The 27136-nt window shown below is 38.2% G+C and overlaps 1 protein-coding gene across 2 annotated transcripts in view; it reads right to left on the bottom strand.

Annotated features, from left to right (window-relative positions):
• Positions 1-27136, bottom strand: part of btbd11b (BTB (POZ) domain containing 11b) — a 131171-nt gene that overhangs the window by 10168 nt on the left and 93867 nt on the right. Inside the window, exons 4-9 of one of the 2 annotated variants that reach the window (XM_047388996.1) lie at positions 20750-20902; positions 20344-20509; positions 19595-19684; positions 13048-13149; positions 9686-9779; positions 9317-9452 (exon numbers count right to left, since the gene is read on the bottom strand). In XM_047388996.1, coding sequence (XP_047244952.1) covers positions 9317-9452; positions 9686-9779; positions 13048-13149; positions 19595-19684; positions 20344-20509; positions 20750-20902 — 741 coding nt within the window. The remainder of the gene's footprint in view (positions 1-9316; positions 9453-9685; positions 9780-13047; positions 13150-19594; positions 19685-20343; positions 20510-20749; positions 20903-27136) is intronic. The other variant, XM_047389004.1, reaches the window with a different exon arrangement.

The following is a 27136-nucleotide window of genomic DNA, read 5'->3' as shown; positions in this document are numbered from 1 at the left end:
TTCTTTCTGTGTCTTACCCTCTTGCTTGAGGGTGTCAATAGTGGCCTTCTGGACAGCAGTCAGGTCGGCAGTCTTACCCATGATTGGGGTTTTGAGTGATGAACCAGGCTGGGAGTTTTAAAGGCCTCAGGAATCTTTTGCAGGTGTTTAGAGTTAACTCGTTGATTCAGATGATTAGGTTCATAGCTCGTTTAGAGAACCTTTTAAAGATATGCTAATTTTGTGAGATAGGAATTTTGGGTTTTCATGAGCTGTATGCCAAAATCATCCATATTAAGACAATAAAAGACCTGAAATATTTCAGTTAGTGTGCAATGAATCTAAAATATATGAATGTTAAATTTTCATCATGACATTATGGAAAATAATGAACTTTATCACAATATGCTAATATTTTGAGAAGGACCTGTAATTGCCTCCATCCCTGAGGACACTCCAGGGCCAAGCGGAGCGGTGGTCAACCAGATGGAGAAGGAAGACAGTGAGCCAGCAGGAAGGGGTCAGAAAAGAAAGAGGGACAGAGATGATGGAGTTGATCAGGGAGGACATGAGGGCACAGAGAATGGACAGACTGTTTTCCATCTTAGAAAGAATGGTACTGAAATAAGGTGCTATATAAGAAATAATATTAAGTTTTATTCAGATAGTTTCTTAAAGTTTTAAGCTGTTCTAATAAATTTCAATATTTGTTTTTGTCACCAATGTATTTTATTTCTATTTGACCCAACAATACATCAATTTCAGTTAAATTTCTAAACACAGTTTATTTTGAAAATTACAAATAGCATTTTAAACAGAATGTACCACGAGTGTGAAAGCATCACCAACATTCAAAAGTGACCAAAACATCAGCCAGAAAGCATACAGGTCCTTCTCAAAAAATTAGCATATTGTGATAAAGTTCATTATTTTCTATAATGTAATGATGAAAATTTAATATTCATATATTTTAGATTCATTGCACACTAACTGAAATATTTCAGGTCCTTTATTGTCTTAATACGGATGATTTTGGCATACAGTTCATGAAAACCCAAAATTACTATCTCACAAAATTAGCATATTTCATCCGACCAATAAAAGAAAAGTGTTTTTAATACAAAAAACGTCAACCTTCAAATAATCATGTACAGTTATGCACTCAATACTTGGTCGGGAATCCTTTTGCAGAAATTACTGCTTCAATGCGGCGTGGCATGGAGGCAATCAGCCTGTGGCACTGCTGAGGTCTTATGGAGGCCCAGGATGCTTCGATAGCGGCCTTTAGCTCATCCAGAGTGTTGGGTCTTGAGTCTCTCAACGTTCTCTTCACAATATCCCACAGATTCTCTATGGGGTTCAGGTCAGGAGAGTTGGCAGGCCAATTGAGCACAGTGATACCATGGTCAGTAAACCATTTACCAGTGGTTTTGGCACTGTGAGCAGGTGCCAGGTCGTGCTGAAAAATGAAATCTTCATCTCCATAAAGCTTTTCAGCAGATGGAAGCATGAAGTGCTCCAAAATCTCCTGATAGCTAGCTGCATTGACCCTGCCCTTGATAAAACACAGTGGACCAACACCAGCAGCTGACACGGCACCCCAGACCATCACTGACTGTGGGTACTTGACACTGGACTTCTGGCATTTTGGCATTTCCTTCTCCCCAGTCTTCCTCCAGACTCTGGCACCTTGATTTCCGAATGACATGCAGAATTTGCTTTCATCCGAAAAAAGTACTTTGGACCACTGAGCAACAGTCCAGTGCTGCTTCTCTGTAGCCCAGGTCAGGCGCTTCTGCCGCTGTTTCTGGTTCAAAAGTGGCTTGACCTGGGGAATGCGGCACCTGTAGCCCATTTCCTGCATACGCCTGTGCACGGTGGCTCTGGATGTTTCTACTCCAGACTCAGTCCACTGCTTCCGCAGGTCCCCCAAGGTCTGGAATCGGCCCTTCTCCACAATCTTCCTCAGGGTCCGGTCACCTCTTCTTGTTGTGCAGCGTTTTCTGCCACACTTTTTCCTTCCCACAGACTTCCCACTGAGGTGCCTTGATACAGCACTCTGGGAACAGCCTATTCGTTCAAAGATTTCTTTCTCTGTCTTACTCTCTTGCTTGAGGGTGTCAATAGTGGCCTTCTGGACAGCAGTCAGGTTGGCAGTCTTACCCATGATTGGGGTTTTGAGTGATGAACCAGGCTGGGAGTTTTAAAGGCCTCAGGAATCTTTTGCAGGTGTTTAGAGTTAACTCGTTGATTCAGATGATTAGGTTCATAGCTCGTTTAGAGACCATTTTAATGATATGCTAATTTTGTGAGATAGGAATTTTGGGTTTTCATGAGCTGTATGCCAAAATCATCCGTATTAAGACAATAAAATACCTGAAATATTTCAGTTAGTGTGCAATGAATCTAAAATATATGAATGTTAAATTTTCATCATTACATTATGGAAAATAATGAACTTTATCACAATATGCTAATTTTTTGAGAAGGACCTATAGGTACTGAGAAGTGGTCTGTGGTCCCCACCTGCAGAACCACTCCTTTATTGAGTGTGTCTTGCTAATCGCCAAAGATTTCCTCCTGTTGTCTATTCCATTTGCACAACAGCTGTGAAATTGATTGTCAATCAGTGTTGCTTCCTAAGTGGACAGTTTGATTTCACAGAAGTTTGATTTACTTGGAGTTATATTGTGTTGTTTAAGTGTTCCCTTTATTTTTTTTCAGCAGTGTGTGTGTGTGTATATATATATATATATATATATATATATATATATATATATATATATATATACACACACACACACACACCACCACCAGAACATGACTACTGTTTGCAGGCAGGTATAATATTATAGATGTGATTAATGTTTGAGGGGTATAATTAATTGTCATATTTTGTGAGCACCATCTTCTAATTCTGCATATTCCTGATTACTTTCCTGATTAGTGATGTGGTCCAGCCAGCCCTTTAAACTTGATGACGTGGATAGTGGAAAATGGCATCACAAACATCTGCACACCACCTTTGTGATGCTTCGCTCACCATCCAGAAAGACAAACCATAGGTCTCAGTTGCAGCTTCCCATCCAAGTCTCTGACCTTGTGAGAGATTTAGCCACACCGCCAGAGACTTTCTGTTCAGAAAGACATCTGCCTTTTTGTTCTGTTGAAGAGGTGTTCCAGGAACCTGTCACTCAGGTTGATCCTGCTGTCGCCATTGTAAATAATTGTACAGTTTTATTTTATGCCTTTTGTCTTGTAATCTTGATCTGTTTGAATGTTCTTTTTTTCCACATTCTGTTTAAAATGCTATTTGTAATTTTCAAAATAAACTGTGTTTAGAAATTTAAATGAAATTGATGTATTGTTAGGTCAAATGGAAATAAAATACATTGGTGATAAAAACAATATTGAAATTTATTAGAACAGCTTAAAACTTTAAGAAACTATCTGAACAAAACTTATTATTTCTTATATAGCACCTTATTTCAGTACCATTCTTTCTAAGATGAAAAGCAGTCTGTCCATTCTCTGTGCCCTCATGTCCTCCCTGATCAACTCCATCATCTCTGTCCCTCTTTCTTTTCTGACCCCTTCCTGCTGGCTCACTGTCTTCCTTCTCTATCTGGTTGCCCACCGCTCCGCTTGGCCCTGGAGTGTCCTCAGGGATGGAGGCAATCAGGACAGGAGGTGTTGTGGAAGACCTCTGTCCCAACACCTCATCCATAAGGACAAACCAGGGCCAAGTAGCAGCAGTGGGCTTTTTCACTGACTCCCTCTCCTGACCCTGGATACTTACAATCCTAAAGTTAGATGGAATAAAAGAAGAGTTGACTAAACAGAGAAACCAATAAGACTTTGAGAAATATTTTTTATTTGTGTGTGACATGAGAACTTCTGAACAAACTTTATATTTCCTTTTAATATTGTCCCACTTTTGTTTGGCCTGCAAGGGGCTGACCTTCCCCTGTTGGCCCATGTTCTCCAGAATTGTCCTAAACAAGCAAAAAGAAAGAGGGAAAACCAAAAGAAGTATGTTAATAACTGGATGGATATTTATGAAAGTTAGAAAGATAGGAGTTATTGAAACTGGACAGAAACTGACTGCAAAGAATGTTGTTATTGTACGTCCAAGCCACGGTGGCTGAGCTTTTAGCTCCAGTAAAAAGGTGGTCATTCTCACCCCTGAGCTTAATAAACTGGCCCGTCTGCTCCTTTGTCCCTAAACAACAAAAAAAAACCATCTTGCTTAATATCGGTGTAAAACAAGTCTTTTTTATTTATTTTACATTTGTCTTAATTTGCAGAACATATTAAAATATTTCTATGCAAATGCCTAAAACAAGCTCTTTCAAACTTTTCACTTCTTTACTGAGATTCACTTACATTTGAAAGTGTATTTCTCTTCAACTGTACCTGGAATCACAAATTATAATGCTAGCTGAATTATAAATATACTTTTAAAAACACATAGCATATTTCTTCATCAAAAATGAATATTTAAAAGCTTATTTATTCTCAATCACACTCTCCAGCGATACGGTAAGATTACATAAAATCGTCCATTTATTCAGGTTAACTTTAATATCACCTGTAATGTCAAATCGACTTACATGAACAAATGACACATTACATTAAAATAATACTAACATAAACTGTTAGAAATCACTTGTGTTTAACGTTCACTGTGATGACTGGCAGCAGGAGGTCAGTGCCGATAGTCCGGTCAGATCTCTACCGGGTCTAGCTCGCTCCACCGCCGGTAGGGCTGGCGAAGCAAACCGGCAGTTACTACGGTGGGAGCGGAAAACTCCGAACACGTCGGAGCACGTTTGAAATTAAGCGATGTCTTTATAAATCAAGCAGATTTTTCATTTCTACATATGGAGTTAAATTTGTCTCAATATTATTCAATCAAACAAAAAACTAATCTCAATCAAAAAATATTAAGTTGTGATCAAAACATTCAGAGTTGTAACGATTTTTATTTTTTTTTAATGGAATATTTTATTTTGGGGAGAAAAAAAGAATTGTTTGAAAAAACTTTTTTAAATTAAAATTACTCATTTTTTCTCACGAAGAGAAAAAAGTTATTTGCAAAACATAAACTTTTATTTGCGCATGTCAAAAATCTTTGGTTACGAGTCTCGCTTTTTTGGTTTTGACGCTCTCTGTTTTTGGTTGAACTCAACGAATTTTGAGTTCTGGAAACATGAACATCCTGGGCGGGGCCTAAAGACGAACGCTTTCCCTATTGGTTAGCGCTGACTAAATTAGCAGACTCTGATCCCCCGCATCTCTGAACTTCTGCTCGAACTGCAGGGCTTGCAGCGTTGCTTCAGTGAGGAGACATCAACTGTACAGAAGAAAACTGCGGTCAAGTGAGCCGACAGTCAGAAATACGCGGTGACGTCAGCCGACACCAGCTCTCTCTTAAAGATTTGCGTAGCGCATAAAAGGCGCATTACGGTAATGGAGCAGAAAGGACCCGATCCTGGCAACGGTTGAGAAAATAAGAGGAAAACAGAAAAGTAACCTACAGAACATTTATATTAATTACATTTTTACAACTTTCACATTCATGTTTTATGTAAAAGAATAAATATTTAATATTTTACTGTACAGTTTTGGAGAAATATCTTGTCAAAATACCTCAAAATACTCAACCATTATATGCATTTGTCCCACTTTCAGGAATTTATTTCTCCAAAACCATGAGAGGTGACAACACAATCTCTTCAGATTTTATCAGAGGGTCATCTATATTATAACCAGAATTAGTATTTCATAATTTCACTGTAGGTTTCTGGAGAAATACACAACTACCCCAAGTGTAGTATAAAACAGAGTCCATGTCGGGCAGACGGCATCCCATAATCCTGTGTGTTGTCCTCACAACCCGTGATACTTCCTCTCCTGTGCAGTTCCCTCACCACACTGTCATGCTGAGACAGAGTGCTTTCCACCGTGGCCCTGTAGACATCTGTAAGCAGCTGAGGAGATGAAGAAGAGCTGTTGTTGTACCTTCTTCAACAGGCGAGGGGCGTTTTCAGTCCAGGAGAGGTCAGAGGAGATCTGGATGTTCTTGCACTTTAAGCTGTCCAGACCACTTCCCACAGGACCTCATCGGCCTCACCAAAAAGAAGCGTTTGTGGTACTTTGTTGGGGTAGTTGTGTATTTCTCCAGAAACCTACAGTGAAATTATGAAATACTAATTCTGGTTATAGCGTAGATGACCCTCTGATAAAATCTGAAGAGATTGTGTTGTCACCTCTCATGGTTTTGGAGAAATAAATTCCTGAAAGTGGGACAAATGCATATAATGGTTGAGCATTTTGAGGTATTTTGACAAGATATTTCTCCAAAACTGTACAGTAAAATATTAAATATTTATTCTTTTACATAAAACATGAATGTGAAAGTTGTAAAAATGTAATTAATATAAATGTTCTGTAGGTTACTTTTCTGTTTTCCTCTTATTTTCTCAACCGTTGCCAGGATCGGGTCCTTTCTGCTCCATTACCGTAATGCGCCTTTTATGCGCTACGCAAATCTTTAAGAGAGAGCTGGTGTCGGCTGGTGGGACCGCGTTTTTCTGACTGTCGGCTCACTTGACCGCAGTTTTCTTCTGTACAGTTGATGTCTCCTCACTGAAGCGACGCTGCAAGCCCTGCAGTTCGAGCAGAAGTTCAGAGATGCGGGGGATTAGAGTCTGCTGCTTTAGTCAGCGCTAACCAATAGGGAAACGTCTTACAGCGTTCGGCTTTAGGCCCCGCCCAGGATGTTCATGTTTCCAGAACTCAAAATTCGTTGAGTTCAACCAAAAACAGAGAGCGTCAAAACCAAAAGAGCGAGACTCGTAGCCAAAGATTTTTGACATGCGCAAATAAAAGTTTATGTTTTGCAAATAACTTTTTTCTCTTTGTGAGAAAAAATGAGTCATTTTAATCAAAAAAAGTTTCTTCAAACAATTTTTTTTTCTCCCAAAAATAAAATATTACATAAAAAAAACAAAAATTATTACAACTCTGAAAGTTTTGATCACAACTTAATATTTTTTGATTGGGATTAGTCTTTTTTTATTGAATATTATTTTTTTGATTGAGATTAGTTTTTTTTTAATTGAGATTAGTTTTTTGTTTGATTGAATAATATTGAGACAAATTTAACTCCATATCTACACAGTTATATTCCCGCATTAAAAACATTGTAAAAGTTAATTTGTGTCACAGAAAGTGTAATTTTTCACAGTTTACTCACAGCTTTTGCCACTGTGGTCCGCCATGGCTGCCCCTGTTTGACCAAAACGCTTCGACCCGCAATGAATCATGGGAGAAGATGGACCGCGAAGGATACTCACAAGTCATCCTTCAAATCGGGCAAAAGAAGGACACATTTGTCGGCAGCATCTGACAGACCTTACGCGCCGCGCTGTGATGTAATCGGCCCACAAGTACACACTTGGAAGGATCCAGCCCCTGAATTAGTATTCAGCCTGCAAATGGATCCTCCTTCTTCCTGTATATTGACCAATAGGAGAGGAGCTGGAGAGAAGAAGGCAGCCCTCCTCATTTGCATAATGAAGCAGAAATGCATATGGTAAAGGAAAAAGAGAGACGAGGAAATGTCAAAAGAACAAAGGCATGTGTAAGGAAAACGAAAAAGAAAACATTTACATTTCTTGATGAAAACGCATGTTTAAGGAAAAGGAAAAACAAAATATATATACATTTCTTGATGAAAACGCATGTGTAAGGAAAAGGAAAAACAAAACATTTACATTTCTTGATGAAAACACGTGTAAGGAAAAGGAAAAACAAAATATATATATTTCTGCTTTTATTTTTAATTTTGTCAGGATCGGTCCTCCATAAAGAAGTAGCATAAAGAGTGAGTCTGAAACAGTTTCACACTGAAAAAACGAGAGGCTTCTTTCTGTATTTATTTATTTATAGGAGCCTGACCAAATGTCTGACATTTCTTACTGGGACTAGGCTGATAATAGGTGCAGAATGTGATTTATTAATTTAAATTATTCCAGGTATTTTACCTGGGTTCTCTCCATAGGACTTGAACAGTATACCAAATGATATAAAAAGATGTCAGTTTGCTCGCAGTTTAGGTTTTATAAAAGGGTGGCAAACAAAAACATACTACAATACAAGTTGTTTTCTATTTGAAACAATCCAAATCACATACTTTTGATTGTAATTGTGAGAAATGTTGTGCATGGTGGCGCAGTTGGTAGCACTGTTGCCTTACAGCAAGAAGGTCCTGGGTTCGATTCCTGACCGGGGGTCTTTCTTCATGGAATTTGCATGTTCTCCCTGTGCATGCGTGGGTTCTCACCGGGTATTCCGGCTTCCTCCCACAGTCCAAAGACATGCCTGTTAGGTTAATTGGTCATTCTAAATTGCCCTTAGGTGTATGAATGAGTGTGTGCATGGTTGTTTGTGTGTTGCCCTGCGATGGACTGGCGACCTGTCCAGGGTGTACCCCGCCTCTCGCCCATAGACTGCTGGAGATAGGCACCAGCTTCCCCGCAACCCACTATGGTATAAGCGGTAGAAAATGACTGACTGACTGAGAAATTTTGTTGCAAAACAACATCACTCATGAATCAGATTAGTTTTATCACCGAAACATCAGAATACGTACCATACAATGTGGATGACAGCATGTGCTGTTTTATTTCAGGTATGTGAGGTAAAAAAAAATTTCGCATACATAAAATTTGTACAGACTGGCTCATTCTGGCTTATTCTGCTGAAATACTTAAAAATCATGCTAAACTTATATAATGAGCTATATACTGAATTCAATATTAAACATAACTAAATAAAAAAACTTATGCCATGTCATACAAATTGAACATTTATATTATTCATTCAGTCAGTCAGTAATTTTCCACCGCTTATTCCATAGTGGGTCATGGGTAGCCGGTGCCTATCTCCAGCAGTCTACAGGCGGGAGACAGGGTACACCCTGGATAGGTCGCCAGGCCATCGCAGGCCAACACAAAGACATACAGGACAAACAACAATGCAAAAACTCATTCCAACTAAGGGCAATTTAGGGAGGCCAATTAACCTAACAGTCATGTTTTTGGACTGTGGGAGGAAGCCAGAGCACCAGGAGAGAACCCACGCATGCATGGGGAGAACATGCAAACTCCATGCAGAAAGGCTCCTGGCCGGGAGTCGAACCCAGGACCTTCTCTTATATTATGTTATATTATATTATATTATATTATATTATATTATGTGTAAAATGTAAACTGAGCAAAGCCTGTGTATATTTCTGTCTGCTGACTGAACATAAAAATGTATTGTTTACCTGTGTCCGTGAGCTGCAGCCAAGCTGTAGGAGTTCATGTCTCCCTGTGGGGCTGTAGAAATCCCATTACGGTACATGGTTCCCACCATGGGATCGGCACCCCGCTCCAACAACAAACTCACCAGCTCAAAGTTACCTGCACAAAAACAGCCACTGATAAAGTTACCAAACACACAAGATAAAGAAAAGGGAAAAAACATCACCCTTTTTTCCTGCCTCTAGATCAAAATCGTCCTCTAATGTGGGAGCTCAGCCAGTGACCACACTAACAGTCAGGTGTTGTGTTGGGCTGCATAAAGCCTCGTGCTGTTATCACCATGAAGCAGTACACCTGGACATAGTTCTGAGAGTGCTGCTGTGTGCCTGTACCTGCAGCAGCCGCCAGCTGCAGTGGAGTCTCTGTGTAGTTCTCCATCCCATCCTGCAGGGAACCCTCCACGTTGGCTTTGGCGTCCAGCAGCAGCTACAGGTAGTCACGCACATGAATATGATAGGAGAGCAAAACGACAAAATAGATAGGGAGTTCTACTTTTTGAACCTTTCCAGAGTTTGAATTTTTACACCCACAACTTTAAATGTATTTCATTGGAATTGTACATGACAGAAACACTCAAAGCAGTGCATAACAGTAAAACAGAAGGAGACGAATATATGGGTTTCATTTTCGTTTTTTACAAAAACCTGCAAAGTGTGCATTTGTATTCAACCTTCCTGATTCCATACTTTGTTTAACCACTTGCGGTTACAGCTGATAGTCTTACAATTCTGGGGCCTCATGTACAAAGCGTCTTGCGGCACAATGTTTTACACACAACTTGGCATGTACAAAAATAAATGTTGCATGAAAGTGTGTGTAAATCCATGCAAACCTGGATGGATTTGTATGGAAATGCATGCGAATCATCTAAGGCGCACTTTCATTCTCCGTGAAAAAGAAAACGGCGTTGGATCAGCAGATTAATTCCAAAAAAGTCTGGTTGAATGATTGATACGGTGGACAAGTTGTAGACAATGTCCATAAAGACCTGCGTAAAGTTGTGCCTAACGGTGGAATGATGGCAGCTTTGGCACAGCTGGAGGATGGAAGAAGAAGTCAGAGGAAGCGTTTTATTCAGATATCGTACTGATCTGCTGGCACATAATGATGCATGATATATTAGCTGGTGAAAAATTGCCCAGGGCAATTATTTTGGAGCTCTGCGTGGAACTGGCCTCGGTGTTACAAAGGGAAACCAGAAGGAATCGTGTGTCTCCGGTGCCAGTTCAAGTTCTCACTATGCTGCGGTCCTTTCAGCCGGAGCTTTTCAGGGGAGCTGACTGACAGACATCCCTGAGTCGGGCCATGCCAGCCATATGGGACAGCATCATCCGTATGTTGCTCACATATAAAAGGTTCCCCTAAACTGTGGCTCTAATTTGCAGCAATGAGCCGATTTCTGAATGTAATCAGAGCAATGGACTGCTTTAATATTGCTATAAGGGCCCCATCTGTAAGTAAATATGAATTTCAAAATAGAAGGCATTTTCATTCAATACATGTGCAACCTATTTATGATGCGCTAATGTGTCTCACTAATGCAATAGCACGTTGGCCTCCTCAGCTCATGATTCCTTTATACTATAATAATTAAAGAGTTGGGAACAATTCTCAAGCAGACTCCGAGCATAACGGGCAGCTTCTAGGTGATTCTCTATTTTTTTATGTGGCGTCCTGAAAGGTTTTAAAGTACTTCACATAGTCTGTTTAGTGACAGTCTTCCTATTAGAAATATAGGAGGAATATTCACATCATTATAATGATCAGCACTTGGCTGTGGTTGAGCTTAGTGCAGCAGCTAGAGGGCTGTGTGGATTTGATGCAGACATTATAGAACTAAACAGGTTCGAGCCGACAACCTTTTTATTTCAAGTCAGGTTTGAGTTGCTGATGTCATTCAAGAAGTTGTTGGTTTGCTGTAATTGACTACAAATGCTCATGGTGTGTAGACAAAGTCTCTCTTAGCGTTTTTCCGCCAACAGGAACCACTTCTTTGACTGTCACAGCACCATATTTAGACACGTGATGGCTACTTATACTACTTTGCATATGTATTTAGGGGCAGGGACGGGACGGTTCCAGCACCACGTGCAGCTGCGCAAAATCCACCGCAAATTGGAATATATGAAGGCTACATATGTGGTGACATGTCTACGTACAGTTTTGTACATCTAAATTTGTTTGTGTGTTGTAAGTCTTAGAATTTCTTCCTACAGCAAAATTATGAAGCTGCACACTCTTTCGTATATGAGGACCCAGGAGACTGGACTGTTTGCTAACTCTTATTTGCAAAATAAAGCTGAGTCAGACTAGATGGGCCAGTCTTGTCACAGATTATAAATTAAATTTACATCTGGAATTTGACTGGGTGAATTTGACTGGGCACATTATATGCTTTGACTTAAACAATTCCATTGCAGCTCTCGCTGTATGTTTAGCGTATGTTTTGCTGAAATATCTGAATATCCATCACAGTCTCAAGTTTTGGCAGCCTCTAACAGGTTACCTCCTATAATTTCCCTGTATTTAGCTCCATCCATCCGTCCATAAACTCTGGAGCAGCTTTTCTGATACTGCTGAAGAAAAACAACCCCAGTGTCATGCTGTGACTTCATATTGCTTTCTTCTCATGATTCTTGCATGAAGAACAGATTTGCTGAGGGAGTGACAAAAAGTTGTCCTGTGTCCTCAGCATAGCTTGTGGGAATCTGCTCCTGGGAGTTATGGCTTCCTTCATGTTCCTTTTCCATATCCAAAAATGCCATTTTAGTGGAATAAACAACAAATAGCTGTCCAGTAACAAAGATTTTTATACCTGAGCTGAGGATTTCTGCAGCCTTCTCTAGAGTTAAAATGGGCCTCCCGCCTTGTTCTTTCTGGTGCTGTTTGTCTTTTAATGTTCACTAAAAAACTTTGGGGACCTTCACAGAGCAGCTCCATTCCTACTGTGATAAAATCACATACAAGAAGGCTCTGTTAACTAATCAGGTGACTTTTGAAGGAGACTGGTTTTACTGGGCTTTAGTTATTATTATTATTATTATTATTAAACATTATTGTTATTAAACAAATGCATGTCACACTTTTATTTATGATTTTTGTAAAAAGAAAATTCAATATCATATATGCATTTTCCTTACCCTTCACAAATTAGTGCTAATTGTTTAATCACATAAATCCTAATCAAACACACTGGACCAGAAATCTTTTTCTTTCTAATAGAAATACACTTCAGGACTTTAAGGAAGAAATAACCTTTTGAATTTATTGTTTCCTTTATTTGATGCTCTCCTACACCAAATTACACATGCCTGAAATTCTTTCCATTACAATTTCATGACACTTTAATCCAACTGACAGTTTACTTAAGGCAAACTGAATTAGTTAAATGAGTTCAATACTAATTAGGCTGATGAGTTTTCACTTTTCATTTCCAAAAGGCAGCCTGAAACCATTTGTGTAAAAGCTAAAACTCGCCAGAGGAAGTTTTGAATTCTAATGACTACATAAATTCCATTTTTAAATTTAAAAAAAGCTTTGGGTTATAAATTCCAAAAACAGTTCCTCAATATATTTTTTAAAAGGACAAAACAGGAGAAAACTCTGAGAGGATTTGATGGTAGAAATGACAGTGATGACCAACTAGGTGCTGAAGCACAAAAGGTGAAAGAGTCACAGGTGAATGTGTAACTACCTGCACCACAGGCACATGTCCGTGTAACACAGCGAATGTGAGGGTTGTCGCCTGCCGCGTTTCGGGAAAGACTGAGGGGTGCTTGTGCACTGTGTTTGGCACCTGGGGAAGGTACACAGTTGGGTTGGATGAACAGACAGAAGGGGTTGGGGGGGAGTAATGGGGGAGAGAGACACCGAGGCATTAAAACTACTTCTTGGACAAACAATCACAAGACAAGCAGCCGCAGGGAGGAAAGAGGGGAGACAGGAAACTCTACAGGAGAAACATGAGTGATTAGGCAGAAACCCTGAGGCTGCAGAGGACATCCTGCCCTCCGTGTTCACTTTTTAATGAACACAATGGATTGATCTGTGTCATTAGGCCTTATTCTAATGGTTTCACTCTGATCTGCTGTTAGTTAATGTGACAGGACTCTAAATTAATCTCTTTAGAAAGACTGAATAAAAGGCCTGGATTAAACATCAACCCTCCCAATTATTGGCACCTCTGATAAACATGGTTAAAAAGTCATGAAAAACGTTATTCCGCAAGCATAATCTCCCACTGAAAAACTCCAAATAAGTAAATTTCTATTAGTGGGGAAAAACATTCCTCCAAAACATTTTACTGTAAAAAGGATTCCAGAACTTTGAACTTTAGCTGGGATGTAGTCTAACTTCTATACAACAATGGCATAATTTTTATCTAATTTAACTTTAAGATAATATAAAGAGTCACATCCTAATTTATTAATATATTATAAGAATTAAACAAATTAAACAAAAAATGTGCACAGTTCTCAAATTTTTGTATTATATTTACTGTAGAAAAATATAAAGCTTTAGGATTGATATTACATTTATTTGTTGAATTGGATGCTGAGAACATTTTGTGATATTTTTAAAAAAAGGAATTGGCTACTAAGTCTGATTGCCTCATTTTGTTTCATGTAAGTAAACCCATGTAAGTCCTTTACTCAATCAATGAAAATTGACAAATTTAAAAAGCGATCAAAAGGTAATTAATTATGTCTAGTTTTGGTCAGAAAATCACAACTATTAAAAACTCAACATTTAATGATTTTATTTATATTGATATATCATCAAAAATCTGTATAGAAGTGTGGAATTATTTTTTTTATGCCTAACAATATCTTACAGTATGGAGGTAAATTTGTCTCAATATTATTCAATAAAAAAAATAAACTAATCTCAATCAAAAAAATAAATTGTGGTCAAAACTTTTGGAATATTCAATAAAAAAAAAAATCTAATCTCAATCAAAAAATATTAAGTTGTGATCAAAACTTTCAGAGTTGTAACACTTTTTTTTTTAATGGAATATTTTATTTTGGGGAGAAAAAAGAATAGTTTGAAAAAACTTTTTTTTTGATTAAAATGACTCATTTTATTGATTGAATAATATTGAGACAAATTTACCTCCATATTTACAGAAGCCCTGAAAGGCAAGTGAGAGAAAAAAAAATTCTTTCACAGGCTTATTTTTCTAAGTGTTTGTCCTTGTAATACTTAGCTCTGCCACTAGAGGCACTAGAATAAAACCACAAGCCGTCACTAACAACTGTATTGTTCAAATGGATAGTCAAAGGGCTGGTTTCCAAGGACCAGTCTCCCATTTTCTAAATGAGATTGTTGTAAAGTAAAATAAAACACAGCAAAAACACATAAACATCTTTCAAAACCAGACTTCTACATTTTTGAAACAAAATATAACTTTCTGTACTCACCTGCACCGGGCTGACTTGTTGTGCCACCCCTTTTTAGTAACAGAAGTGGTATTACAAAAATACACTTTCCCCACTTGCCTTTGGGCATGAGAGAAAAAAAAGACTTAGAAATATAAGACAACATAAAGGTTTTTTCCCCCACTTGCCTTTCCAGGCTTAAAACTAGAAGAAAAAGAAAAAATATATTATTGAGTTGTTGTCACCAACATATAAATACATCATACAAAAAAAAACAAATAAAAAAGACATATATAAATCATTAAACGGTTCATATTAAAATTTTTGCCCGGTGATTAATCATACCCTTTTCTAATTTGTGACAGGTTATGATAAGCATGGACTGACAGCAAGTTTTAAGTCCATTTGCAAAATACAGTCTTGGTCCCAAGAAAGAGCAGTCATGGTGGGCAATGGACATTTGTCCTACAGATATCCTTGGTCAATGCTGTAGATAATTCTTTATCTCACATGAATATATGTTGGTATGATAACAACATAGCATAGCCGGAAAATACACTATTTATGTGCTTTTGCTGTACTTTATTTTACTTTACAACAATCTCATTTAGAAAATGGGACAATCATCCTTGAAATCGACCCGTTGACCATCCATTTGAACAATACAGCTGTTAGTGAAGGCTCGTGGTTTTTTTTCTCTCCAGTGCCTCTAGTGGCAGAGCCAATTATTACAAGAACAAACACTTGGAAAAATGAGCTTCTCAAAAAATAATTCTCACTTGCCTTTCAGGGCAGAACAGAAAACAACAAAACTTTTGAAACATTTGAATCTAGATTTTATTTTTCTCACTAGCCTTTCAGGGCTTTTGTAATTTCTGTCTAGTTAACTCAACTTTTGTTATTTGGTCCGCTTTCCACATGGTCTAATTTGGGTTATCCGTCACATTACAATAATTTTAAAACACCTCTATTGTTGTTTTAGTTTAGTTTATTTTCTTTTGATAATTTATTTATCTTTTTTTCTCTCTTAAAGTTGCCTAACACCGACCTGTAAATCATTTAGATAAAAATGGCTCTTAAACCCAAGGGTTGAACCAGTATTTTGTATACACAGTAGACAATTTTACCTATTTTAAACTTGATCTTTAGGTAATTTAGCAAAAAAAAAACCTTTTAATATCCATGTTAAGATAATACCCTAAGAGAATAATCACCAGCACAACTGGTTGTTTTGCACACAAAACATTGCTCTTTGGCACAAACAGTCAATAGTGCCAGGTTTTGTTAACACGATGCTGAATCTACAGAAAATTAATTTTGATTTTATGGAGAAACAAAATTGCCTAGGCCTGACTATGAGTGTAACTGAAGCATTTTGTTTTACAAACCATTTATTAATTTCAAGTTTTTTATACACATCTTTGACAATATTTGGTAATATGAACAAAGCATGAAAAGACATATTTTGTCAGACAGTTTTGGAATAAAGGTGATTGGGATTAAGGAGAGACAAATATGAGTAACAATCAGTAAAATGACAGCAAAAACTTATTAGCAATGATATCAATACAGTAAATAAATAGATGTTGAATTTTAGAGAAAGCAGTACTGGGATTCTCTCCTACAGACTGCAGCTTTATTGTTGTTGCATTCTGAATACAGTGAGTAAATGTAAAAACACACCATGATTTCAATAAATAACAACACCCAAAAAGATTTAATTGGATCAGGGACATTTGAAATCATTGTAATTAGTCTTTAGTTAATTTGGCATATCCAGTGTTTCCCAAACATAACCACCCTAAACTACAAATGCACAGAGTGGTAGAACTTTCCATTGTTTTTGGAAGAAGAATCAACTCAGACTCAACTGTAGGTTTTTCCAAAGTCTGTTTTACTACCCCTACTCTTTTACGTTTAACTAGAGATCCGGTAATTACTCTGTACATTTTATCTACCTTCCCAAAACTGTAATTACACAATATTTACCAACATTTTTCTTTAAATGACCTTTCTCCTGATCACAGTTTTTTCTTTAATCTATCCATAGAGTAATTATCCATAACATTTAACCATTTGACCTCAATTTTTTTGATGACCTTTTAGGCATCAAAACACATCTGACTGATCCATATATGGACATAAGACCCCCAGGGCTGTCACATGTTTTCTGACACCAGGCTGTGATGAACGTGTTACTCTATTCAGTGAGTGTGCTGCAGTGCTCGGATGTTACCATATTACCCTCATCAGTGTTCGCCCAGAAGTGCCAATTGGAACTGATGACAAGAACTCAAAAACCTATGAGGCATGTGGGATAGCAAACTCTTGCAGTCATCTTCAGAAGACTGGCACAGTATGCAGTCTAATACATTTTTAGGTCTTTAATTATCAGCGCTGACTGTATATAATAGCTTGTACTTCTTTTCACATTTCCCACCAAGTGAAGATCCCTGTAGAGAATCTAAGCATTGATATGGTGCTATTGAATTTGTCTATTAGTTTTTCCTGTATGACTGATGTAAAAACATTAGTAGAAATCATTTTAGATTTAATTAATTTTAATAGAAATGCACTGTAAATTCCAGTGTATAAAGAAATTGTCATTAAATTACACTATCTTTGAGCTGCTGTTAGCAATAAAATATGAATTCATCAAATGAATCTGAAAGTTGTAATAAATGCAAACCAGCTCTGGCACAACGGCTGATGGGATGTAAACATGCTGTAAAGATCAGGATCATGAGGGATTAATTGGATGAACAAATCAAAGGACGTCACCCTGTTACAAATTTACTTAGCTTTCACAAAGTAGATTATCCTCTGTTGGCCTAACAGAGAAAAACCTTGACTGCAGCAAGCCTCTGAGTCACGATTACAACTCTTAATGCTCAAAACGTGTTAAATTGACCCTTTGGGTGACCTCATGATTCTCACCTTTGATAAATTTAGCAACAAGACAAATGGGAGAGAACAAAAGGAGATGAGGGACAATATGTTTAGTTTTCTCCACATTTAATACCACATTATTATTGTTATTATTAATATTTTAAGTAGTAGTAGTAGTTTAAATTATATAATTCTCTTTTTCAACAATTTATTGAAAACACTTCTTCACAGTCCTTCCTTGACATTCATTTCAATTCAGTTTTATTTATATAGCGCCAATTCACAACACGTCTTCTCAAGGCACTTTACAAAGTCGATTCGATTGAATTATACAGATTTCAAGTCAGGTACACACATTCCAATTAACCCTAACTATCAAACAGTGCTGTCAGATTCAGTTCATTATTCAAAGTGGTTGAAATGGTTTTCTATCTAACAAAATCCAGCAGATTGCATCGTTTCAGTGACTTGCAGCATTCACTCCTCTAGGACGAGCATGTAGCGACAGTCGCTTGCATTGACTCTGCAGCAATACCCCATCCTGAGCATGCATGTAGCAACAGTGGAGAGGAAAACTTCCTTTTAACAGGAAGAAACCTCCAGCAGAACCAGGCTCAGTGTGAGCGGCCATCTGCCACGACCGACTGGGGGTTTGAGAGAAACAAAGGCGTTTCCATGGCTATGTCAAGATATTCCATTTTCCTGACATCTTATATTAAAGATGTCCCATTTTGGAACTTGAAAATCAGGTCAGGGCCCCTATCAAGACCTTTTCAAGTCATCAGTATCAGAGTCCCTGTCTGATGGTGTGCTGTCTGTGATTTTATATCTATTTTGCTAGGCATGACTTGCAATCCCTCATCACAGGTCACCCTGATTATCCTATCCCTGCCTTGTGGTGTGATATCACCTGTTCTGCACAGTGTGCTTAGGCAGAGGTCCCCTTTGGGTAGAGATGTGCAGAGAGCAGCTGAAACATCAGTTATCAAAGCACCAAGCACTAGCTTCATGAACTAGGTGAATTGTTTCAATTTTTGTCACCCAATGGTTAACTGGAACCACAACAAAAAATGCATCAAGTCAAATTATCAATAAGTCATATTAAAACAAAAAATAAACACCATCATCAGATCATCAGCAGGAGCAAAGTGTGAATTTATTTGAGATTGCAAATCTATTTGCCATTTAGGTGTTTTTATGTGTTGTCAGAAGATTATAATAGCTTTTTATAAACCATGTTTTGAAGCATCATATTAAGTTTGTCCTGCAGAAACTCTGGTTGGAACAAAATGCATGTGCATCTCATGGAGATGTCTCATGGAATGGAGGCAGCATCAGATTGCTCTAACAGGAGTCTTCAGCTTGCTGGGTTGGCTCACTGTGGAGTCCAGCATGCACCTGGAAAGGGCTTTGATTCACAATCCTCTCCAGGCTGCGTTATCCCTGCTGCTTGTGAACCTTTTTCAATTATATTTGTGCCTTCCTAGCTTTATTGGTCTCTTTTATTTTCTAAATTTTATGTGAAAGTAAATCCAGGGTTTTCTTTAGCTGTAAGCTATAATCATCGAAATTAACAGAAATAAACACATCACTGTTTCTTCAAATTGAATGACTGGACCAAATTAATTTATTAAATGATATTTATTGAGCTGATTAGTTGCTATTGAAAAAAAATTGTATTGCTGTGTGTGGAATGTCATTGGTGAGTGAGTTAGTGGGACACAATCACAAAACTAATGTATAGGATGCAATACTGATAAAATGTTGTGCTATTTTACTGCAATTTGAATCTACTGAATTTTCAAGCATAATTATGGCAAAGATTTTATTAACAAATCCCAAATCCTGAATGATATGGAGAGGTACAAAAATATTCTGATCGGGACATCTCCAATTCATATGTGAGGTTTTAATAAGTTCTGACTCTCCCCTCTAAAACCCAAATTAAAGAGGGTACTTTTAAACACTCACCTCACTGTTAATGTCCGCCCCTGCATCCAGCAGCATCTGCACCATGGCCTCGTCTCCACGGACGCAAGCATACATCAATGGGGTCATCCCCTATAGAAGCACAAACACAAAGAAAAAAACAAGATATGATTACTATTTTTACACATTAAATCCTCGTGGTATCTTTTAAGATTAGGAAGTAATATGAATCAAAGTTTAAATACAGACGATTCTTTTAAATAAAACAGCACAAGGTCAAATTGTGGTCTGCCCTAAACTTAAATCTTTAAAACCTCCAGGCTTCTTGATTTTAGGTAGATTCTGTTACAGTTCTTTGTTTCACCTCCACTCAATACTGTATGCGTCAATATTTCCATAGGGCCATCTACAGTAGGAGGTCAGTTACAGAGAAACCTTCAGTTCAAGATACTTGTTTTTAAAAGTTTCTGCTAAGATCAGTCCCCATCTATATGCTGAATTTTGTCATAGAAACTCTTGAGTTTCACTTGCAGTATTCCCCAGATGATTTACTGTCCAGGGGGTCAGTAGTCATGATATAATGCAGAGTGCTTGGCAGGAGAGCTGCAGGAAAAACAAGCCAGAAGAAGATTTAATACGTGCTGCTGCCTTTTGCTCACAGGGTGAAGCAGCCATAGTTTACAAACCCAACACAACATGTCCTTCTACAGGCTGTGTGTGTGTGTGTGTGTGCACTTGAGTGCAGATGCACTAGGTTATGCATTATTTAATATGTTGACTGTGTCCCTAACCTGCTCATTCATGCTGTTGATTCCATCTGGCCCCAGCAGGCTGACGGCCTGCTTTACCAGGTCTGTGCGTCCACAGCTGAGCATACGGAAGCCCAAGTCCTGCAGGAACTTTGCCTCAGCAGAGGCAGCATCTAGTTTCCTTGAGGCACAGAAGCAATCATCCGTTCTGAAGGGCAAAGCACGCACACAGATTATTAGTGCAAGCTCATAGATATGACTAATGTCTCCTTAAATGTGACATATTGCCCCAAAACACCTGATGACATTTTGTTTTACCTTTTAAAAAGAAAATGAGGAAATTCGAAATATGCAAAGCTTTTTTTTTGTTAGAAATGTGTAACACTGTGGGCTATTTCCCAACACATGCTCTGATGCCTAAAGGCAGGGACACGTTTCACAGCCCTACCGGAGCTGGCGTGGCTCACAGTCCACTCCGAGCAGAAGTAGCCTGGCAGCCTGCCGGACATCATCGCTGTCCACCGAGAAGCTCCGCCTGTGCTCAGTGTGGACCACAGCCACTCGCACCCACTCCATCAGAGGTGGAAGCACCATAAACGGCCTGTAGGAGGAGATAGAAGCACATTATTCTCAACATCACAGACTCGCTGAACTTCAGTCAGACTAAGAACTATTTGTATCTCGTTCTGACTAGGAAAATCCGCCTCACACAGAATTTTTGCATAAGTTATTTTGCATGGTGCAGTGGATGCTTGAGAAGAGGATGAACTCTTTGGAGAAACTAGAGACATACTGGATATGTGCAGATCAAAGGGTAATTTTACCATGTAACATAAATATGTATTCTGCATCAAATATTTATTTACCATGTTTTCAATCCACTTAGTCAGAGTGATATATATATATATATATATATATATATATATATATATATACATATGTATATGTATATATATATATATATATATATATATATATATATAAAACTTATATATTAAAACACAAAAAGTTAAGAGTGTCCATCTATGCCACCTAAATACATCTTAAAAATGACATTCATGGGTAACCATGCATCATATGCTGTATGCCATTACATTTAATTTCTCCTTACTGGTTTAACAGTTCTCTTTGCAAACATGATTCATGGAGCTGCTGCATGGCAACATACATTATTTATGAGATCCCGCTGCCTGCTGAAGGTAAACTGAAAGTGCAGTGATATTTTCTTAAATGTACAGGGGCACTCAGACAGGGGCAGGAGAAATCCATCATATAGTTTATCCAGACATAAGGGCTTTCACTGAAAAGCTTGAGAGAGTGTGACAGACATTTAAAGCCAGACTGCTGTACAGAGAAAAACCACAGTCTAGGCTGGATTAACTGAAGACTCTGTCCCCCCAGAACTTAAATGAGCCACACATTAACTCAAAATCATGGTTGTTCAACAAGGTCGACTGTAACTGCTTCTCTATCTTCCTCTGCTCTCACAAGTAAACAAGGAAGACACTACCACTAAACATGTCTTGGTTAATAGTGTAAATAACTAAATGAATAGAAAATCTCAGGCAGCTCATTAAGCTGCAAAGTTTGTCTTATCAATACATATGTTGGCTTTTTCTTTAAAAAATATATTTTTGAAAATCAGTTATAATAAGATATGCCCAACATTAGCTCCCGAGGGATCCTTTATGTGTGTACGATGCAGCAACTATAACAATGGTAAATGATAAATAGCATGAACTTGTATAACGCTTTATCAAGTCTCCAGAGACCCCAATACGCTTTACACTGCAAACAGTCATTCACCCATTCATGCACAATGAGTAAACTAAATATCTCTTCTTCCTGGTCTGCTGCCTGTTTCTGACTGGCTCTCATGATAATTAACTGTTTTCTGAACTCAGTATCTATTAAACACATGTACATAATTTCTAATTTAGCGCTTTCTGTAACTCTCTTACAACAAACATCACATGCAGATAACCTCGATTTATTTTGATTCTTTGGCTATAGGACTGTCAAAAAATTATAATATACGCCAAACACTGTTTGGTATTAAGACAGTTGATGCACTAAAAGCTTTCTCTGTTTAAAGTACCGAGCCCACTCCCGTACACCCATGTACTATACATAGGGTATTTTTGACCAGTCAGTTATTTTCTACCACTTATTCCATAGTGGGTCACAGGGGAGCTGGTTCCTATCTCTAGCAGTCTATGGGCGAGAGGCGGGGTACATCCTGGACAGGTTGCCAGTCCATCACAGGGCAACACACAAACAACCACACACACATTCATTCATACACCTAAGGGCAATTTAGAGTTATCAATTAACCTAACAGGCATGTCTTTGGACTATGGGAGGAAGCCAGAGTACCCAGTGAGAACCCACACATGCACAGGGAGAACATGCAAACTCCATGCAGAAAGACCCCAGGCCAGGAATCGAACCCAGGACCTTCTTGCTGCAAGGCAACAGTGCTACCAACTGCACCACCATGCAGCCCTGTATTTTTCACCATTCTAACAATAATTGAACAATGCACTGGTTTTGTTAAGCAAAAATAAAATAGAAGCCAAAGATTCCAAACACAAAGAAAATGTTGCAGTCGATCCAGAGGCATACAAAAGTGCCAAGTTGCTTAATGAGACCAAGACAGTGATTAGGAGTACTTATGTACTATAACGTTTTAATATCATTTAATATCATATTATCCTTTCATGATCCACACATATTTAGGCCTTGCAGTTAACTGAAAGATCTGAAAGATCTCATTATTGAATGGGGGGTAAAGGTCGTCCCAACAATACTATGCCACGATCCACCTCAGGAGGTGATCTAAAAACCTGTAAGTACTATGAACTGTAAGCGGTAATACTGGATGACGAATGAGTGTGACGTGATATGATACAAAGCAAAGAGGTTGAACAGCACAGATGTGCACACAGAGCATAGGGGAATGCATTGATCAGTTGAATCCGATGCCGATAACATGTTGAGTATGGAGCACAAGATGTTTGCTTGCGATTAAACCACTGAATGCATTTAACAAGTCTTCATGAGGACCAAAACAAAAAACTAAGCCCTCAGGATATGCTGAAAGCTTAGCTCTGACAGCCATCATATTAGAACCACCTGCTGCACTGCCAATAGATGCAAAGTGACCATGCCAGATGGGCTACCAATGGCATGTTGCACTTTTATTTGAACACTTTTAGGTTTTATTACTTAAAGCAATTGAAAGAGTAAGAGTAAGCGTAAGGGAAGTGAACAAGCTTGTAACACTCTTGATTCTGTAAGTCTCAGTTTCTTTCTCTTCGCCTCATATGCTAGGTTTTGTGTTATTAATAAACACCAGAATAAACTAGATTATAGACATCTTGTTATTGAGTCAAAGCCATATCTGTCCCTGCATAATGCATCTTCCCCTGAGACACAGTGCGGTGTAGGAGACTGGGGCTGGACAACAACACCCCTAGCCAGCCTTGACTTGGAGTTTTGACGAGTCATTCTACAGCTGCTTTTTCCTGCTTATTTTCATGCTTTGTATAACAAGATGGACAATTTACAGCTGCAAGTGAATACACAGCATATATACTTGCAGTTAAGACAAGCCTGTATTCTTGCTTTTAACTGATTCCAGTGCAGCCTCTTAAACCCTGGATGTACTATCGGTGCTGGAGGCTAACAACCTTTTCTGACAAATGACAAGCAAGTAGCTCTACTGTATAACTTTCTTGGTAGGACCTCCAGAAAAGGTCAAGATAATGTATACCCTTCAAAACCTTCCCTTTTGCTTCAACAATTAAAAAGTATTTTTTATTTTTTATTTTACTTTTTTTTTCTTGTCTAAAGCTCTTGTCAAAATATTTTAGAGTTCTTTACTTCCTACGCATTTCTACTTTAATTTGTTTCATTGTGACAAATGTATGTGTGACATCACCTTTAAGTGAGAAAGAAATCAATCTTTCCATTCATATTCTACACCTACTTCATCCTGTTAAAGAAAGGATGAAGTAAAGAAAGATACATATATACAAAATAAGACCAATAGCCACGAATGGGCTAATGTCTAAAAATATTGTGTTTAAATGGCATGAACATTATATTTCTGTAAATATAAAACATCATATCCACACTTAAATGCAGGAGCTGAGATTGAACCTAATAACTTTACTCAGGTGATGCAGAAATCCAAACCACTACACGAGCCAAACTATTTCCTCTCATAAATCATTACACTACACTATACCACAATAATCTTAATGCTTTAATTAATCAATAATACCTTATAGTTATATGTTTCCTGCTCTTTTACAATTAAATGGAGGCTGACATGAACAGTTATCTGCTGCATGTGTAATAATGCAGAGCTGCAAAATTAGTTAAAGGTAGAGCCTTGAAAAATAACCAGTTCTGATATTTTCTTTAAATAACTTAAACAGCATACACCTCATTATATAAACAGCCTACCTGTGGTTTCGACTTGTTTTGTTTTGTTGGGTCTACTCTTGTGGGATTTATTGATTAATATGTTACTACATTATGAGTGAGTTAATGTCTAGACTCTCCGTGATGCAGATTCAGCTTTAAGCAATCAGTTAAATTTAGCTGCTCATCTCTGAACTGATCAGAAGTTTGATAAGCTGAGAGTTGCAAACTCCTTTCATTTACGAACTTCAAAAGCTTGACCTACAGCCATGTGACAATGTTAGTTTCACAGACTTTCTAAAAGCAGCACGCAACACCTCATTAAAAGGCAGGGAACATACAAAGTGAAGGTTATATATAGAGGCAAAGTTGAAGTATCTTGTTGTTTTGTTCATGAGTAATAATGGGATGGGTGGGAGATGGAAAGACAGACTGATGCTTTGTCTGCAGTAATGTGGGCACTGCTGAGGTCTGTCATGTTGAAGAGCTGGGGGGCATCCGGGGGCAGTATGGAGTAGAACTACTGATTCTCTGCATCAACAGGAGTCAGTTTTTGTTTCTCCAACACTTCAGGATGACTGATATAAAGGGTTAAATTAATATCTGGAAAGGCAGTAAACTGAACTAATGCACACAGACTGGACACCTGGGACTCGCATTTAAACTGGTCTATTGCAGGTGAAAAAGTCTAAAAAGGAGCCCCTGAAGAGAACTACTGATGCTCAGCTGTCAGCCTCATTTATAACTGAAGAAAACTGACAGGGATTTTCTGCAGAGGTTCAGGAAATACTGAGAACACAGAGTGTAAGGGGAACAAGAAGAAACACTGCAGAAAATGTGCAGAAAATGTGCTTCAAGTGTTCTAACCGTAAAGAGCTGTTTTGGGCGCCTCTTCCTTGAATGAAAAGGTGTAAATTAACACCAATGGAAAGCTGACCTAATCCTGATGCCATTCAAAACAAAAAATAACTCCCAACAGTGCAATTTCTCCAACAAAGCCTAATCCTAACCATAAAACTCACTTTATTATGCAACACATTGATAGTGTACTTATCCAAAGCTCTGTTCCTGATCAAAACACTTGGTGTGTCATTTCAGAGTTAAGCTCAGGGGACCGGAAACACAATAAGAAGACACATTTGCAGAGGTGTATGACTGCAGCAGAAAGATCTCTCCAGCTCTGATGGAGCTGCGCCTGTAAGATGGGGTACAAAGGAAAACAGAGGCATAAGACTAAATTTTTCAAGTTCAAAAATACTTTATTAATCCCAAAGGGAAATTAAATGTTGTTCTAGCTCATTATGTAGGTTTCTTCAAAGAGCCGTTGTAGATGCTGATGGCTGTGGGCAGGAAGGATCTCCTGTAGTGATCCGTCTTACAGCAGATCGGAAGAAGCCTCTGACTGAAGACACTCTGTTGTTGTAGGACAGTCTGATGAAGATGATGCTCAGGGTTCTCCATAATGTTCTTCATTTTATGAAGAATCCTTCTTTGCACAATGATCTCCAGAGGTTCCAGAGGAGTCCCCAGAACAAAGCCAGCCTTTTTTATCAGCTTGTTGAGCTTTTTTAAGTCCCTGCCTCTGATGCTGCTACACCAGTAGATGATGGCAGAAGAGATCACACTCTCCACAACAGACTTATAGAAGATATGCAGCATCTTGCTGCAAACACCAAAGGACCTAAGCTTCCTCAAGAAGTACAGTCTGCTCTGTCACTTCTTGTAGATGGCTTCACAGTTGCATCTCCACTCTAGTCTGTTGTCCAGGTGAACACCGAGGTATTTATACTCCTCCACCACCTCCACCTCTTCTCCCATGATGGAAATAGTTTTTGACTTATTCCTATTCCTTATGGTTAACTGTAGGGAATTTCCACCCCTCATCGCAGGTTTCAAAAAGAGCTTCTTTATAGAACATTAAAAAGACAATATGTTTGACTTGCCTAAAGTGACAATTGTCAAGGTGAAAGCCTCCAAAGGTCTAATCAGTACTAGACAATTCAATGCTGACCTGTTCAATGATGCTGCTTTAAGGATTCTTGCTGCATTAAAAACAAAAACATCTTTGACATCTTGCATTTTTATCTTTGTGGATATTAAACAGTTCATATTCTTGTCTTTCAAGGCCAGAAAGCTAGTATTAATGGTCTGTGTTTAATAACATCACATATTTAAAAAAGGTTTATTTGTCCTTATTAGGTAATTGGCTTTGGAGAATAGTTTCCAAGAATATGACACTGATTACTTTAAGGCGGTAAAAAACTAAAGCAGAAGTAACTGCATTTTAACAGCCTTATCAGAAACTCAGTGGAAGAACAATGGTTTTAATAACTCTTCCATGATTTAAACAGTGTATACAAACAATACAGCCTAAAGTAGTAAATGTCATTTATCTGATGCAGTG

The sequence above is a fragment of the Girardinichthys multiradiatus genome, chromosome 2 (assembly GCF_021462225.1).
Source record: "Girardinichthys multiradiatus isolate DD_20200921_A chromosome 2, DD_fGirMul_XY1, whole genome shotgun sequence".
In the NCBI taxonomy this organism is placed as follows: Eukaryota; Metazoa; Chordata; class Actinopteri; order Cyprinodontiformes; family Goodeidae; genus Girardinichthys; species Girardinichthys multiradiatus.
This window is presented reverse-complemented; position numbering and strand designations above follow the sequence as displayed.